The 16,675-nt window shown below is 42.9% G+C and overlaps 1 protein-coding gene across 5 annotated transcripts in view; it reads right to left on the bottom strand.

The window, feature by feature from the left end:
- The window catches only part of LOC143344421 (uncharacterized), a 38,341-nt gene that overhangs the window by 11,116 nt on the left and 10,550 nt on the right, over window positions 1-16,675 (bottom strand). For 2 of the 5 annotated variants that reach the window (XM_076770461.1, XM_076770465.1), the window contains exon 1: window positions 68-5,268. The exons of 1 other annotated variant lie outside the window; for it this stretch is intronic. In XM_076770461.1, coding sequence (XP_076626576.1) covers window positions 68-184 — 117 coding nt within the window. In that variant the 5' untranslated portion in view covers window positions 185-5,268. Of the gene's footprint in view, window positions 1-67; window positions 5,269-16,675 lie in introns of those variants that run through there. 2 more of the 5 variants (XM_076770463.1, XM_076770462.1) reach the window with 2 other exon arrangements.

Here is a 16,675-nt window from a genome sequence, read left to right on the forward strand (position 1 = left end):
ACCGTGATCAAAAAGTCGCGGGTATCAAGGTCTCGACCAGCCTGTTTCCCGACGTGTGTTCGCTTACGTTTGTGAGAAATTTATCCCTGTTCATTATTCGACGCGTTCCATTTCTTACGAGAGAAAAGTCAAAGCAGCCTCCGGCGTTTCGTCGGTTTCCTAATTTTTCCTCCGTCCTTTTCATTTTTCAACGATGCGCCGAGGTCGAGAGATCGTCCGTAAACAAGAATGCAAAGTTCTAGAGTTTTGCTTTGACATCATTTCCGGTAGTAATTACGCGTCTTGCCTTTTTCCTCGTTAGTTTCGTGTCTCGCGAATAGACTGTGTGATTTCTGCTTGGTTTATCGCGAAACGAAACACCGCGTGTACGAATAAATTCTGCCTCGTGCGAGCTTCTATAAATGAAGATAATTGTGCACGATCGATTGGTTCTTCGGGTTCGTCAACTTTACCCAATTATTAAAGATGAATTTCACAAACATTTGGATGACCAATCGATTCGATGTAAACGTCGTAACAATTTTAGCGCGATATTATCGGAAAATGCTTCTAAAATATTTCGTCCCTTTTCGCTTTCATATTTGCGCGAAGTCGGATCTTCTTTGTACGCCTCGTTTGAAGCAAAATGTCGCGAGAGATTGGATACAGAAGCAGACGCAAGAGTTCGGATGTCTTCTATAGAGCCAGAGATTAAAGAGCTTTGTAAAAATGCAGAATAATGTCACGTATCTCGTTAAACGATTCTTCGTCGAAGAAATTTTTAACAAGTAATCGATCGATATATTATAATTAAAAAAGCCTTTGAGGCTCCATAGAAATACACGTTTCACACACGTTGCTCTATACAGCCATTATTTATAGTTCTATTCTTAAAAAATATCGTTTTTCGGTGGCGGTGGTTTTTAAATCATTGCAGAATTCCATTTTATCGCACGAAGAGCTCCCATTGATACACGAGAATTGACTTTTCACCTGCTCGGGACGAAAGCGCCATTTGTCTTCGCCCTTTGTTTTCGCGACAGTTTTTTCCCCGTCGCTTCCACTCTTCTTTCCCTTCTCTGCACTCAGAAAAGCAATAATGCTTGAACGTGCTGGTGTGAATATCGAGAAAGCGTGGAAACGTCTGTCTGTGTGAAGACTTCTACGATTTCCTCAGTCCTGCATTCTCTTAACGGGAGGTTATTGCGAGAGGACTTAATTTATCCCGGGGAAATAGTCTGAGGAACGATTCTAATTCTGGTTTCCCGGATCAGTCGATTCAATCGATCGTTGCCCTTAATGCGTTTAAAACAACGCGTTTTTAATTTAATCATGTCGTCGATAAAAATTACCTAGATTCAGACTACTTTATTCTCGTTAAATAAGTGCGTACATTTCATTATTTGCAACGATGGTACGAAAGGTAAACGTGGAAATGGTTCGTTGGTGTTTGAAAAAGGAGAAATTCAAATGCAATTGGAAAACAAGAGCAGCTGCGCGCTCTCAGTGTTAATTATCGCGCCACATCTAATCATCCTACTCGAATCGAAGCTCATTCCGCTAAGTACAGTCGAGTTTAATTCCCCGACCAACGCGACGGGGGTGGCTCGTTAGCTTTCGAAACTACTCGGAGGAACGTCTCGTTTCCGGGCCGCGCCAGATATCTGTACTTCCACCTTCCTTTTAGTCCTCGTGCACTTTTTACGCTACCCGAATATTGCCTCTATAAATTGTCCTACATACGCGTCCTCGCTCGAAAGAGTCTGGTCGAACACGAGCCCCCTGGGAACCCCGATCCCGATGGAAAGGAGCTGTTATCGTACCTCAAAGAGGCGGTTCCGAAACGGCAAACAATTTTCTCTATTCTCTATTCGAGACGTATGCCGTCTCTTTTACGTTACGATTATTTTACGAGTGGAAAGATAGGAGATAGCTTGCATCTGAATTTCTAAAAGTCTGTTTTCTAGTTTCTTTGCGCCTATGGATCCTACGGATCGCGCAGATCAGCATCGAAGAATGTTTGTTAATTTCAATACCTTTTCATGGTTGAAAACATCTAATAAAGGACCACTTTTAAAACGAACTTTTCGACCAGCGTCTAGAGGAAACTTGGACTTCTTCCAAAGTATCGGTCGCGACGATTCCTTATCCTGCGAGCTTCAGAGTTATCGAATAGATTCACCCGGTACAATCCGGAAATTCGAAATCACTTTCATTGTGATTCGAGATTTCGTGAAGTCTGCTCGAAAGTAGGTCGTTCAATTTTCACCGGGATGCAACACTTGCATCGCGTATTACACGCTACGAAAAGTAACTCTATTTTCTAATCTTCGACACCTTCGATAATCTCTGCAATTTGGATTTACAATTTTTTCTCCATACTTCTCGCGTACGCGAGCGAGCCAATAGCGTCGAAGATCTCTTCACCAAGGGGGTGAAACGGTACAGCAACCGTGCACCTTGCGAAAAAGCTACATTTGCATCATCCTCGAGTTACGTCCGCCTTATCGTCGTCGGCGCAGAGCGTGGCCACTTCGATTATTTCGCAGCGCAGCTTGTGGTCCGCTATTAATTTCGTGGATCCGCGAAAACGGCTCGCGAGGAAAACGCTAGTCCGCGATACGCAATTTAGATAGCCCCGTTATCTACGTTATCAGCCCGTGTGCCGCGTATTTCGCGCGTTGCAAATTAACGAGCATGTTTTCGATCACCGCGTGTCCATGGCTGCACCTAGGATTGCGCTCGGATATCTCTTAAGCTAAATTATCGCTGCTTCCTATCTTCCACGCTCTAAACAAAGAGCCTTATTTGAACCAAATGGACTAAATTTGGATTACAAATTAAAGTCCTGTATTTTGAAAAACAGAACGCCACGAAATACGTAATCTATCGCGTACACGACCTCCGTTTCTATTATTTTTTCCTCCGTTGCTCAGCCTAGGAGCTACAATTATCGTTGGAATTCGCGCGAAACATGAAACTCCTGATGGATTCCCGAAACTGTGCACGCGCGCGTGTGCCTTTGAACGCGGACCCAAAGCATTGTCTGTATTTTCTCTGAGGCGTGTACAAGCTTTCGAACAATCCCCAGCGATTCTGCCTTGCTAAACCATGGAATTAAAATTGGATGCTGCGGGCCATGGAACGTTCAAAGATCGTAGTTCGTCGCCGGTATCGTTAAATCGAACGTTTCCAGGTCTACTTCGAATTTCGTTTCCGGGGATCGAGAGATATTTCCCATTGTTTTATATTTACTCGACACACCATGAAGTTTGGCGGGACTCGAAGAACGCGGGTAAAATTGCAAGAACCGATACGAGCAGCAATTTTCCAGGGTCTATTTCGACGAGAGGAACGGTCGATCGCAGTCGCTCGATTTCCCGAGCTTCCATTAATTAAAGCTCTGTTCGCGATTACATCGTGGTTAAACCGTTCCGGGTTTCGCTCTTTCGCGTTTCGAATTCCGTTCCTGTTGTTCGCATGCTCGTCTTCCAGCGAAACTTCGTCTTTAACCTTTCGGCTAGCACCTCGGGGATGATGTCGAATCTCGTCTGGCTATACGTAAGTAGCAATTTCGAGTGACTGGGTTCAAAAGGTTGCGGTCGATGTTTACCGGAAAGTTTAGGAGAACCTGGACAGAGGTCCCGTGTCGTCGTCGAATTTTGGTTCCCGCGATATCATCAGTCGAGGTTCCTGCTTTTATTAAACTCCTCGTTTGAATATTTATCGCCAGTGTATTGGAGTTTGCCCTTCCGTTGGACGAAGTGCATCGATAAAGGCTTCGGTCGGAACAACATGCCTAGTTAAACGTAGTTAACTCGCTTCCGTGAAATATTGGCTCGCAAACAAGATTAAGACCGATATGTTTTACGCGCTTTGCATATCGAATTTCCCCGTAAGTGAATCGAGTCACGAAAATCGAATTTTGGCGAACATTGACTTTGCATCGTGCGCGTACCAAGCAAAATTACAATAGTATTTCCATATACGGTAATTAATCGACGCGAAGGTTTTAATTCGTTTAAATCTTTTTGAGGTTCGTTCAATAAAAGGGAGCATTTCCACTGAAAATCCTATCCAGGATCGCTTTTCTTGCATCCCCCTCGCGAACGGTAGTTCTCCGACGATTCGAGCCACCGCCATTGTGACCCTTGAGGTAATTGTTCCACTAACTAACGTTGGGCCATTTTCTGTATTTGACACGAGCACTATTGGGCGAGGCGATTCTGAATCGTGAGCTTTAGGGTTATCTGTCCCAGAGTGTGGGTAACGTTCGCCCGTAAATCAAGGGAAATGGTTCCATTCGGTGCGGCTCTATCGAGAAAGAGGTCTGAAAAGTAACCTTTAAAAATATTACCGATTGGACAGGATCTGAATGGAAGGTAGTCGCATTTATTCGCGTCAGATCTGAGGGTCGTTTTAAAAGTTGGCTCACTATTTTGAGTTCCCCGATGAAAATCCTCTATGTAGAAACTTCAGTTTTGGGAACGGACAGCACAATTTTCGTTTCATTAAAAATTGCTGTCGGCGTCGAGCCTTTCGCGAAAAATTTCATCACGATTCTCCGTGTTATCCGTTTCACGGCGCGAAGCGAGATAGCTTTTTTTTAATTAATTTTTTACAGTATATAAAACGAACGACATTTCAAGATACGTAATCAAAAGTCAGCATCGATCGGCTCGATCCAATATTTATCAAGGATGTTCAATTTGGGCGAAAGTCTAAATAACCCAATCTTCGGCTAATACCTGGAAGGAAATTGTCGGTCGGACGAAGATTAATCGAGGTTCCTCGACGCGAACGAAGTGTACGGAGTAATTGAGGGATTATCGAAGGCGGGTACAGAACGTCGTTAAGATGTTTCTATAATAGCACCTGGGATTACCGGTGTTACCGTAAAAGGGACACGGTGTCGGTAATTTTTTAATCCCTTCGAACGACTTATCCGTCGAAAGTCTCTAATTAAACGGCCTGCTCGTCGTTCTTGCTCCCGATATTAAAAGAAACTGCTTCCCGTGCAATGATATAACTAGTCAAAGGAGTTTACGGAACATGATGTAAAACTTTTGAAAGGTTTCTGGTTTACTCGATCCAGGCTCTAGCGAACGAAGCTCGCTACGCGGTCGATATTCGACGCTCTGTATTACGTTGCGTTCTCGTTGCGTCCTCGTCGATATCCTTGCCGCTGCCTCGTTAATTAACCGTTTTATTCATTACGTAACACTCCTCCGTTGATTAAACAAACAGCAAATCTCAAGAGGATACACGTAACGCGATGCAGGGAATCATTTCTTCGTCGACCGCTTGGCTCTCGTCAAACATCGTCAAAATCAGTTGAGTCTATCATAGTTTGATCGAACCGTAAACGATCGAGAAGCGTGCCAATCGAATACCACTAGATTCTAATATTTTCCTTTGGGTTCGTCTGTAAATCCTCCCATCTTGTCCAAAGTTCCGCGGGTTTGTTTGACGCGAGTCTCGGTATTACGGGAACGCGATCGAGTCCGTGCATCCTGCACCTGGTGCAAAAGAATTCTGGGTCGCGATGAGAAATATGACACGGAGAACTCTCAACGTTCGACCCATTTTCTTCCGTTCCACGAAATTTGAACTGCTTCGCCGTAGATACGAATAAACATAAAGTATCGCAATATCAATCAAACGAACGGAAACAGCCGGTTTACGACGATGCATACGAAATGCTTATCAGAATTCTGTTACGCGGCTCCGAACGTTCTCTCATTTCGATTCGTTTTATTAAATTTTTAATATGCTTCCTGCTGACTCGACGGGGATGAACTGATTTCTCACTCGAGTTCACATCGATGAATAAAAGATAAACTGCTTGATCGTTGCTCGAATAAGAATAGACGGTTCGATCGCAGAGTCGTAAATTATTATCCTCGCCATTACCGTTACCGTTGTTATTCGATACCCATTCGCGATTGTTTACGCGGTGCAATTGGTTTCGAACGAATTATAATTATCCGGGGTTGTTCGACGTTCCGTTTGAGCGCATCCTCTGATGAGAAACATCGGAAGCCAACGAATCATTCGCGATATAGTTGGAAAATTTCAGTACACCGGATATCGAGTCATAAATTTTTCGAGACGTTTTCTTGAAACGTACCCAGATATTTCTATAGAAAAATTCGTCGAAGAAAGTCGTTGGAAATATTAACGAGCGCTGAGAGTTGGCTGGTTTGATCGTATGATAGGAATTTCGGCAGGCAATAGAAATGGAAGCCAATTAAAAGAGTCCAAGTATAGATTCGCGTTGAGGATCAATAGCCGCGGGCACCTTTTCGATCAGAGTCAGTGTATACACGCGATAGAGATTGGCATATCTGAGTCAACGAGATAATCCTTTGTCCCTGTCTTGTCAGATTCACCTGCTGAGCGTCTCGTTCGAGCCGCAAACGTCACGGTTGCCCCGGATCCTGGGCGTGAATACTCGAGGAGCGTAATCGCGATAAGCTTTTCACGTCGCTCGATCGCTAATGGCGAGCTTTCGCCGAGCAAACGGCTCTCCGGCACGACGCTCGAATTTCTCACAAGTAACCGTATCGTCTCCAAAAAGTAGCATTCGTTGCTTTTCAGACGAGTTTTTTTTATTATTTTTCGGTCCCCAAAGCTCAGTGGCCGACACTCGTTGCAATCGAAAGTGTCTCCATTCTTTTCGACGTTGAGGATCCTAAATATAATTTTTCAAAAAATATTCTACTTCCCGTCGTGCAATCTGTAGGGCTCGGAGGAGGATTACCTGTTCCCTGTCGGGATCGGGAGACACGATGTTCGTTACCTGTACGCATTTATCGCGGTTGTTTGTCTTTATCCAAAGGATCAAAGAGTTTTGGAATTCCTCGCGAGTCGAGGCACAGCCGTGAGGCAAAGTCGAGAAATTCCGTCCTTGAATCTCAGCCGCGCGACGACGAAGGAAAGAACAAGGAATTCCTTTGGCTGTTTGTATCCGTCTCGGCGGGGATTTTTGTCCCCGGGGGGAAAGCCGGAAATCGAGTCCTCGAAAGACGACGTCGCTGACAACACCGAGAACCGGATCGATCTTTCGCTAAACAGGATCGCCTCTCCTCTTGGCGCACCCGCTGTTCTTCGACTGTACGTTCTTCGTTCCAAATACCGAGGAAAGGAGACACGGTAATGGCTTTGGATATTAACTCCCTGGTCCCCTGTCCCGATATCTCTTCGAAACGATACGGTGTATACGTATTGACTGGATTCGCGGTAAATCGACGTTGAAACGTCGAAACAGTTTCTTGCTGGACCGGTAATCGCGTACGGTTTACTTTTTCTCGAACAGTGCTAAATTGGTTCCAATTTATCTGTCCGTAAATTTTACACGGTGTGAAGTTTAAAATAAGTTAAAACCTCATACGTGTCAGTATAATATTTTTATTTGTTACCATCTAGTCTGCATCTGTTCCAGATATTCCATTATTCTTCAATGTGTGAGCGTTTCAATATGTGCCTTTATATTCGACGAATCTATAGAATTTACTATTGCATCCGGAATAAACGGTTGAATTATTTTTAGAGGCCACCACAGGCCTGGAGATACGACTCTTTATTTGGGGTATGCGGACCGGATAAAGCAGCCCATACACGCAAAGGATTATCGGAGATTTAATCGCGGGTTTGATCGATCGCCTTTTTTGCTGTTTCTTTTTTTGCGTGGAAGACAGTCGATCAAATCTGCGGGCTAACGCTCAGCAAACCTCGACCGTGTATTGGTTCTTTACGGGCAATCTAATTTCATAACTTGTCAACCCCTGGCTCAGGGCTTTGAATAATTGTTTTTATCCTATATACGCGACGTTTGGCGAGAGTAATACGTGAACCAATAACCGCAGACTGTTTCACGAGATAGGAAGAACTCTATTTAATTAATTACAAAGATTTAACTTCCTCCCAAAAGTTAAAATACCCTGTATACTGATAATTTCGGAGTACTATGAGTTATTGTAGTTGGTACGCGTAAAACAATTGAGTACTTGTTTCCCCATTTTCCGAGAAAACTCTCCAGAGTACCGAGTTCAAATGCAGACAATAAAGTCGTAAAGCTAAAAAATTTGTAGTGCACGCTGGAACCAGAAAGTTAAATATGCGTGGGATTTCAGGTTAAATTCGGTAGAAACGGAACATGAAAATTATTGCTGCATCCGTTGGTATCGACTTTTCCGTAGGAATTCTCTTCGTCGTAGCAGAAAGTTTTGGTTATCCGTCACAACGGTGCACGCGACGAAAAATGTCCTTCGTAAAAATGGAGCTAATAAATACTCCCACTTCCTTGTATTTCGTCCACATCATATCTGGTGTCCACTAGAGAATTATGCTTTCAGGAGTCTCTGTCCAGACTAAGATTCTCTAATGGATATCGAGAGTAAGGGTTCTTCCATACTCGAGACCACATCTTACGAGCACCTAAAACCGCCAATTTGAGGGCGAAAGAACTCTCGAGCATATAATTTACGAATGGACATCAGGAATGAAAGTTTCTCGAGAAACAAAGGGACACGAGACGGAGTATTGAATGGGAATGAAACTCGATACTCGATGTTTAGGATTGTCGGCTCGTATCCCACCCTCTGTTGTCGTTCGATTTAACCGCCTCCGGTTTTACGCGGGGTTGACGTCTCTAATAGATGCGATCGCTATTCGAGACGTTCAATATTTGTGCAGGGTCTTCGAAGGAACAGTTGTTCGGCATCCTTAACGGACGTGAAATCGATGCGTCTTGTGGGCGTAAAATGAGCACTCGCGGTCGACGTGACGCGTCACGCCAAGATTTATTCGCCACTATTTTAGCGGAAGAACGCTTTTGTTCCCGACCCTCCGTATACAGGCAGCCGTCTTGCACGGAACAGCGATGTCTATACGGAATTCCATTACGCTAATCCGTGTTCATGAATCACACGCGCCGACCCTTAAGACGTAATTCTGGAACTCGCGTACACAGGCCTCGAGCGTACAATTTCGCAACTCCGACCTGGATTCACTCGTGGACCGAATTCTAAGCTCCGTCTTAGCCAACAAGAGTCACGGTCCATTTATAATTTCGACTCATCGCGTGGTCTGATCTCGCAAACTACCAAATCTCGAGCCAAGCAGCGATCCGTGGTCTCGGTTTGCGACTTCAGGTGGTCTTTGTTAAATCTCCTGCCGGATCTTGACTATAGCGTCGCGAATCTGCTTAAGATCATTGTTACTTCGTACTCTAGGGAGAATAATATCAACATTAGTCTCCCTGGTTGTGATTGCGTTGCTCTATTGATTTTGTGAATCGTGTATCTGGATACACAGAGGATCCTTCAAAATCTTAGACTTGGATAGCTTTGAGCTCAAACGCGTCTGACCATAACTCGTTATTTCTACTTGCGTTTATGTCAGCTGTGATATTATCCGCTTACTGTTTCTTGAGTAGTCAGAAATAGACGAAGTACACGATATTGCATCGCAAGATACACGTACAAAGACCAGTGCAAGTAGAAATACCAGGATATGATCAGACGCGCTCGAAGAAAAGTCACCGTTAGTATTAATAATGCACAACTACTACGCTGTGGTTTCGGTGAACGTAGTGTTGATTCAAAGGATACCGTCTGAACCCTCTTCGAGGACGATCGAAGATTACGCGAGGAGGCTGCCCGAAAGAATCGTCGCAAGCACTTCGCCGAGAATAAATCTCCGTTGAATAGCAGCTTATCGAAACAACGCGTCTGCCCGCGGCGATAAATATTGAAATTCACGGCGATAAGCCAGATATTTTAACGGAAAGTTTCCAACGATTATTTCGTCGTCGTACGACTGCGGTAAAAATGGCTTACGCGAGCAGTTCAGACACTGGACAGTATTTCGCTCTGTTCGTGCTCGATACGCGTTCCCTAGGCGGGTTGCAATCTACTCAGCAACAGTATATTAAACAGACGGCGAGCATACAACGTCGGTGCAGAAGGTAGTGTGCACAGAACGTGTCTCACGTGCACCGGCGTAATTTTCGGAGACTGTCCATAAATCTTGCATCCATTAGATGGCCCCGTGGAAACGTCCCCGTAACCATTACGGTGTTAATGGTTTTAATAGCCGTTCGTTCGGTCTTCCGCGCTTCCGTAATTTTCAGTTTGCGTTCCCGTCTAACGAGCCCCGATCAATTGTTCGCCGCCAATCCGTTTAACGGAATAAAGCTCCATTTACACACGCGTGACGAGCCGGAACGATTTCCGTCAAGCCACCCATCGATAGTCTTTTATCATTATTCGCGAATGCATTCTGCTCGATTGCACGATCGTTCGAAAAATCTTACCTAACGTTCGCTGCAATACCGAGAATTTTGCTCGTTCATTTATTTTTGCAAGAAATAGGACGGAAGTGCGGTAGAAATGCGTTTCGAATGCGAATATCGTCGCCCGGCCATAAAACTTTATTAATTTTGAATATCTCGTCGCTTGCGTGCCTTCAACGCGATCGGTATTAATGCCTGATTATCGCGGCGCTGTTCGTCCATTGAATAATCCGGCCAGCACGCGAATAATTATCTCGCGTTATCGATCCATCGATCAGCGATTCGAGAACACGGTAATTGAATTACACTCGTACATATGTAATTGACGCGGGCACGTTACAACGAACGCGTAGTACGCTATCATTGTCATCGTTAACGTAAAGTGTAAATCGGTATCGTCCATTTCCATAGAAATAAATTCGATTCCTCGAAAGTAAAATCTCGCATTTTTAGAAGTAGACGTTTCTATCTTTTCTTGAGCGCCGTGGAATCAGCCAAACGTGCATTCGTATTCAATTTTTCCAGGGCTCTGTTTCCGATATAAATCGCAATATTTATTTTTCTATCGTAAACAGAGGCAGCCAATCGTCGCGATTCCTATTACCGTTTAATCCCTCTTGTTTTGAACGTGACTCGCGTTCGAAAATCAAATAGTCGGTTCGTCGACGTAAATGTTGCGTTCGCGTAGCTTCTGTCAACGAGTCGCGGGTGGCCAACCGGACGCAAAATTAAACGAAACGCGCCTCTATAGAGCTAACATTCCCATTGATTGTGAGTGCATTCGCGCGTATAATTGTTTATTTCTGTCATTTACCGGTACCTTTTAGTCGCTGTTCCCATTGACTCTTTTAGAGACGCTACCGGTGTGCGCGTTGCTTCAGTTTCAAAATTAGTTTGGGCGTCGTAACGTGGAAGTAAACACTCAGCGAAGTATTTATAATTAAATTTCCTAATGATATAACATTGCAACGTAGCAGCGAATGGGGTTAAAATGGGACAATGTTTGCGTTAAAATCGTGGTATTCGGGTCGACTCGTATTTTAAAAACGTGTTGCTTTGGTTGGTTTTGGAAAATAGAAGACTTTGTAAGATAGCAGTGACCTGAATCGATGTCAACGATTTTCAGATTTGCATTGAAATCTAGGAACAGCATTCCCGTCTGAGAGTTGTGGTCGTAATATTCTTTCCAGTTTTCTCCAGGCTGGAAATATAGTCGTCCAGAGCAATATCGTTAGGGAAGAATGCGCGTGCCGGAAATATTAAATTCTGGACCCTCGAGAGAGCGAAATTAACTCTAATATCGCGGACAAAGTCTTTGCACTTTTCACTTGGCTCAAGGTATCTTTTAATCCCGATGCTCTCGAAGGCGTCTTCTTTCTCGCGATGCGAAATATTAAGAGTCGTCTAAACTGGGCGAGATCTCCCTCGAGATACGAGCTTTGGTCTTCCCTCTACGCTAGTTTTTTTTTCGCGGGCCATCGTTTCCATGCAAATTTCAGAGAAGAAAGAATTGGAACGTTGCTCCCAATTTCGACGACAAAATATTTACACGCTCGTTTCCGTTCTCGAATTCACGATACCTTTGCTAAATCGTAGCGTATCGTTGCGATAAATCCGATAATTCCAACCGGAGAACTCGTCGGACGGACCGATTACAAAGCGATCGCGTTACTTTTTAAAATCGAGACGAGTTCAAAGTTTGGAGAAAAGAGAGGAGGGTGCTTTAAAAGACGATAATAGGATCCAGCCGAGTAATGGGTTCGAATAAGCTTAATGGACCCGTTTTTATGCTCGTCGCTGTAACGGGAGTACCTCTGGATTTACGAAAACAGATGAAAGTACGTCCGAGAAAATGAGTTTAAATTAATCGCCAAGCTTTCGTCCACCTGGTTTTTTCAATGTCGGAATCAACCTTCACGCCGCGTTGCTAAATTCCCTGCTCCAGATTCCCGTCTGTTTACCGTTGTTACTTTCTCAGATTAGAGGCGCCGGTTTCATGTAAATTTGTTCTAATTACGCGGGAAGGGAACCACCGCAGTTATTACTCCTCAATGATGTTACTTGTCGATCCATTATTCATTGGAACGAGGCTATATTTGTTATTTTGATTCGAGACTTCACGCGGAGTTTCGTTCATTTGAATACTCGCGAAAGGCCAGTCCGAGAGATTCCCTTCCATTTTAATGGCACGTTTCTCAGTTTCGAGAAACTGATTCCTCGCGACGCTTGACCGTGCCCAGCGGAATACACATTGTATCGAGAGTTCTGCGTGTTTGCGAATCGGCATTGACTTTCATAAGCATCGTGAAACTTGAACGAGCCATACCGACGATTCCCTGAACAATAATCGGCTATGCGAATGATATTCCGTCCGAGTCTAGAACAATGCACGATCGAATGCTCGCGAAGAGACGATTCGACTCGAAATTGCACCGATAAATTTATCGAATGCGACGTAGAACAGTTTGTCCAACGCGCCGGGAGGGAATCGAGGCGCGCGAGACCGGTGTTTTGAAACGGGCCGCGATAAAATTGAGTACTTTTCCCAGAAGAACGATTCGACCGATCGAAAAATCAACAGGCGCTCTCTCTGCTCGATTAAACGCACTGCAAAATAATTGGTGAATAGCGAGTAGCGCTTCAACCTTCGTTCGATCACCGATATTCCAACGAAACGCAATATTTTCCCGTTGTTCCCAGCAGGTGAATGTTCTTTCACGGTAAATATATCACGTTCGAACTCGCTTCCGCACACTGTGCAGGATTTGGCTTCGATTTCGTTTATTTGCATAGCCGGTTAGCAAAATGATAGTTTCCGTCTTGGCGAACAAAAACGATCTATTTCGCCGGAGATTTATTACCACTCTTGGTTTCGATGAATAACAGGCTTCCTAGAATTTAAACATTGATGTTAAACTACATTTCTGAATATTCGGAGTCCCAGTAACTCGAACGTCGATCTTTATTTCGAATTAATCAAATCTCGTGTGCCACGGTCAGTACGAGCATCGTATTTTCTCATAAAAGTTGCTTTTTCCCCCAAGAGAGATTCGCTCCGTTCAAAATGAAAATTGCTGTTCCGGAACACTGCTATTCGTTTTGATGGCAGTCCGAAGCTAATAAAACGGTGAAATTTCCTTAAATATTTTACGTGTATCGGAAAAAACTACGTCGAAACGTTGATGTATTCAAATTGTAATGCATACGTCGAGTAATGTAAGAAGAGCAGTGAAGAAGCTGCAAAGTTTGCGAAGCGCTCACGATGAAAGATCGTATCGAAGTTTGAATTTGAAAATACCTTTGACGCGATCCGAATCGCTGATTTAACTTTCAACGGATCTTCGGCGCATAATTCGTGCGAAATGTGCGAGCAACTTGGGTAATATTTCATAGTCACTTCGCCGGTTCCGAATATGTAAACTGTTCTTTCTTGTTCGACCCGTAAGTTTATGTCCTGCGAAAGTTAACACATTACCAACCGATCGAAAAGATTTACGTTTTCGCGTCGAACATGGATAAAACGAAATATTCACTGAAATGAAATATCGTTTTCGCATTATTGATTCCCATACTGTACAAATTATAGAATATTAAATCCCGGGCAATGTTTGCAATTCGCGAAAACTGAACGGCTGGCCAAGTATAATACCGATAATTACCAATATTATACAGGGTGTTCGGCCACCCCTGGGAAAAATTTTAATGGGGGATTCTGGAGGTCAAAATAAGACGAAAATCAAGAATACCAATTTGTTGATGAAAGCTTCGTTAAAAAATTATTAACAATTAAATTCAAAAATTTCAAATCGTTCTGGAAAAATTATTTTCGGTTGCAAGAGTCGATTACAATCATTTTTGGTCATTAGACATAACCCCGAATTCCTACGCACTTTCGAGAAAAAAATTCCTTACCGAAAGTATCAATTCTGGCCAGAAATGTTACCCCGAAATTTCGTACGAATCTTTAAAACGTCATAACTCCTGAACGGATTGCACGATTTTAATGTGTAAAAAAGCAAACTACGCGTATTTTGCTGGAGAATATGTACAAATCGCAAAAATATTCGAAAAGATGGTCCTTGACCCCCTAAAATGAGAAAAACCCCATAAAAATGGTTCAATTTTCAAACAGCCATAACTCCTACAATTGTGAATATATTTCAATGAAACTTTTTCCTGAAGTTGAGCTCATGAGTACCTGCAAAAAAGTATTAGACAACTTTTCTGTAGGGCGTCAAACAAAATGACTAAATAGAAAAAATGAATTTTTATGAAAAATCGACAGGGGGTAGGTGCCTAAATTTTTCGACGAAAAAAAAAGATTTCAAATCGTTCTAAAAAAATTATTGTTAGCTGCGAGGGTCGATTACAACCATTTTTGGTCATTAGACATAACCCCGAAATCCTATCCACTTTCGAAAAAAAAATTCCTTACTGAAAATCTAATGTGAGGCCAGAAATACTCCTCGGAAATTTCATGCGAATCTTTAAAACGTCATAACTTCTGAACGGATTGGACGATTTTAATGTTTAAAAAAACAAACTACGCGTATTTTGGTGTAGAATATGTAGAAATTATAAAAATATTCGAAAAGTTGGTCCTTGACCCCGCAAAATGAGAAAAACCCCAGAAAAATGGTCCAATTTTCAAACAGCTATAACTCCTACAATTGTGAATATATTTCAATGAAACTTTTTTCTAAAGTAGAGCTCATGGATACCTACAAAAATGTATTAGACAACTTTTCTGTAGGACGTCAAACAAAATTATTAAAAATAAAAAACGAATTTTTAAGAAAAATCGACAGGGGGTAGGTGCCTAAATTTTTCGACGAAAATGAAAAGTTTCAAATCGTTCTAAAAAAATTATTTTCGGTTGTGGGGGTCAATTACAATCATTTTTGGTGAAGAGACGTACCCTCGAAATTCTACTCATTTCTTAGAAAAAAATTCGAGAAGGTGTGAAATTTTTCGACAAAATTAAAAAATTTCAAATCGTTCTAAAAAAATTATTTTCGGTTGCGGGGGTCAATTACAATAATTTTTGGTGAATAGACCTACCCCCGAAATCCTACCCACTTTCTAGAAAAAAATTCAGTACGAGCAGAACTTTAAACGTTAATAACTTTTTAACGAAATCTCCATCAACAAATTAGTATTCTTGATTTTTGTCTTATTTTGGCCTTTAGAATCTCCCATTAAAATTTTTCAGCGTAAAAGTACGTCTCGCGAATTAATTCGAATATTCTATTTGAATAATCTACAATAACCACGCGTGTGACATCAGCCTTGGACTTTCCGTACAATTTCCCGTTGAAATTTTGCATCGATTACGCGCTGTTTACACAGCGAATTATTCAAAATTATGCATTCCGCGTAACCGATTACCGATTAGTGGGCCCGGTTTCCCGTGACGTCGATTAAATTAATTACCTTTCGGCGGTGTCGCTCCATAGCGAATTTTAAACGCTTTCGTCGATTGCTGTTTTCTCGCATGAAACGTTGCGCGTGTTATCGATACCCCCAAACGTATTTTTAGTTCCAAAGGTGAGTTTAATTTCTCGTTTGCGGTTGAAGTTGGCAAACTCGACAAAGCACTCGCTAAACTTTTCCGTGTTTCTTCCAGTTATGGACGATGGCCGGGGCTGCGTGGATTCGAGTAAGTTTGTCGCTTCAATAGTGACAATATTGAGCAAGTAGCCTAACAAATCGCATTAATCAAAGACAAACGCTTCCGTGGAACTTTCGGCGATCAATATCTGCCGTAGTTACGGAACGCTTGTCGGGCAATTTCATTTTTCCGTGACCTCTCGCGTTATAATCCGTTTATGCAACGGCCCAGAGTCGCGAAAGTTCGTAACCGTAATGTAAATGCGATGGAATTCGTTGCTCCCAACGGTGAAAGTTTCCAAAGGGCGCGTAGCTTCGTGGTCGTGATATTAAAAAAACTGCTTGCCAGAGAATTTATAAAAATTATTACCGTTCGGGGTGAGTTTCAGCAGATGGCGTAAATATCATCGTTGATTGCGAAGTACGCCGATGCGCGATAACGCCGTAGGCCAATTAGAACCAGAATTCTTGAATCAGGAAGTTCATTTAATTTTTACTCTACGATCTTAGTTTCTTTGGCTCTTGACCTACGGCAGCTCCGTCGCCACGACCATTCCCTTTTCATTGTTTGCCCTCCTTTTTCCGCGTCGTTTGTCGCAGACTCGCTCGTACAATTGCAATTAACAGTCTACGGGAGCCCGTCGCCTTAACAACCGTTCTCGAGATTCAACGTCTTTCCACGGAACTAAGAGGAATTAACCTCGAGCGAAATTCGCGTTCATAGGTACACGCGATCGAGACGATCAAACTGTATGCACGTTAGAGAATAAACAAGCGACGTACACTCGA

This window comes from Colletes latitarsis, chromosome 8 (genome assembly GCF_051014445.1).
Source record: "Colletes latitarsis isolate SP2378_abdomen chromosome 8, iyColLati1, whole genome shotgun sequence".
In the NCBI taxonomy this organism is placed as follows: domain Eukaryota; kingdom Metazoa; phylum Arthropoda; class Insecta; order Hymenoptera; family Colletidae; genus Colletes; species Colletes latitarsis.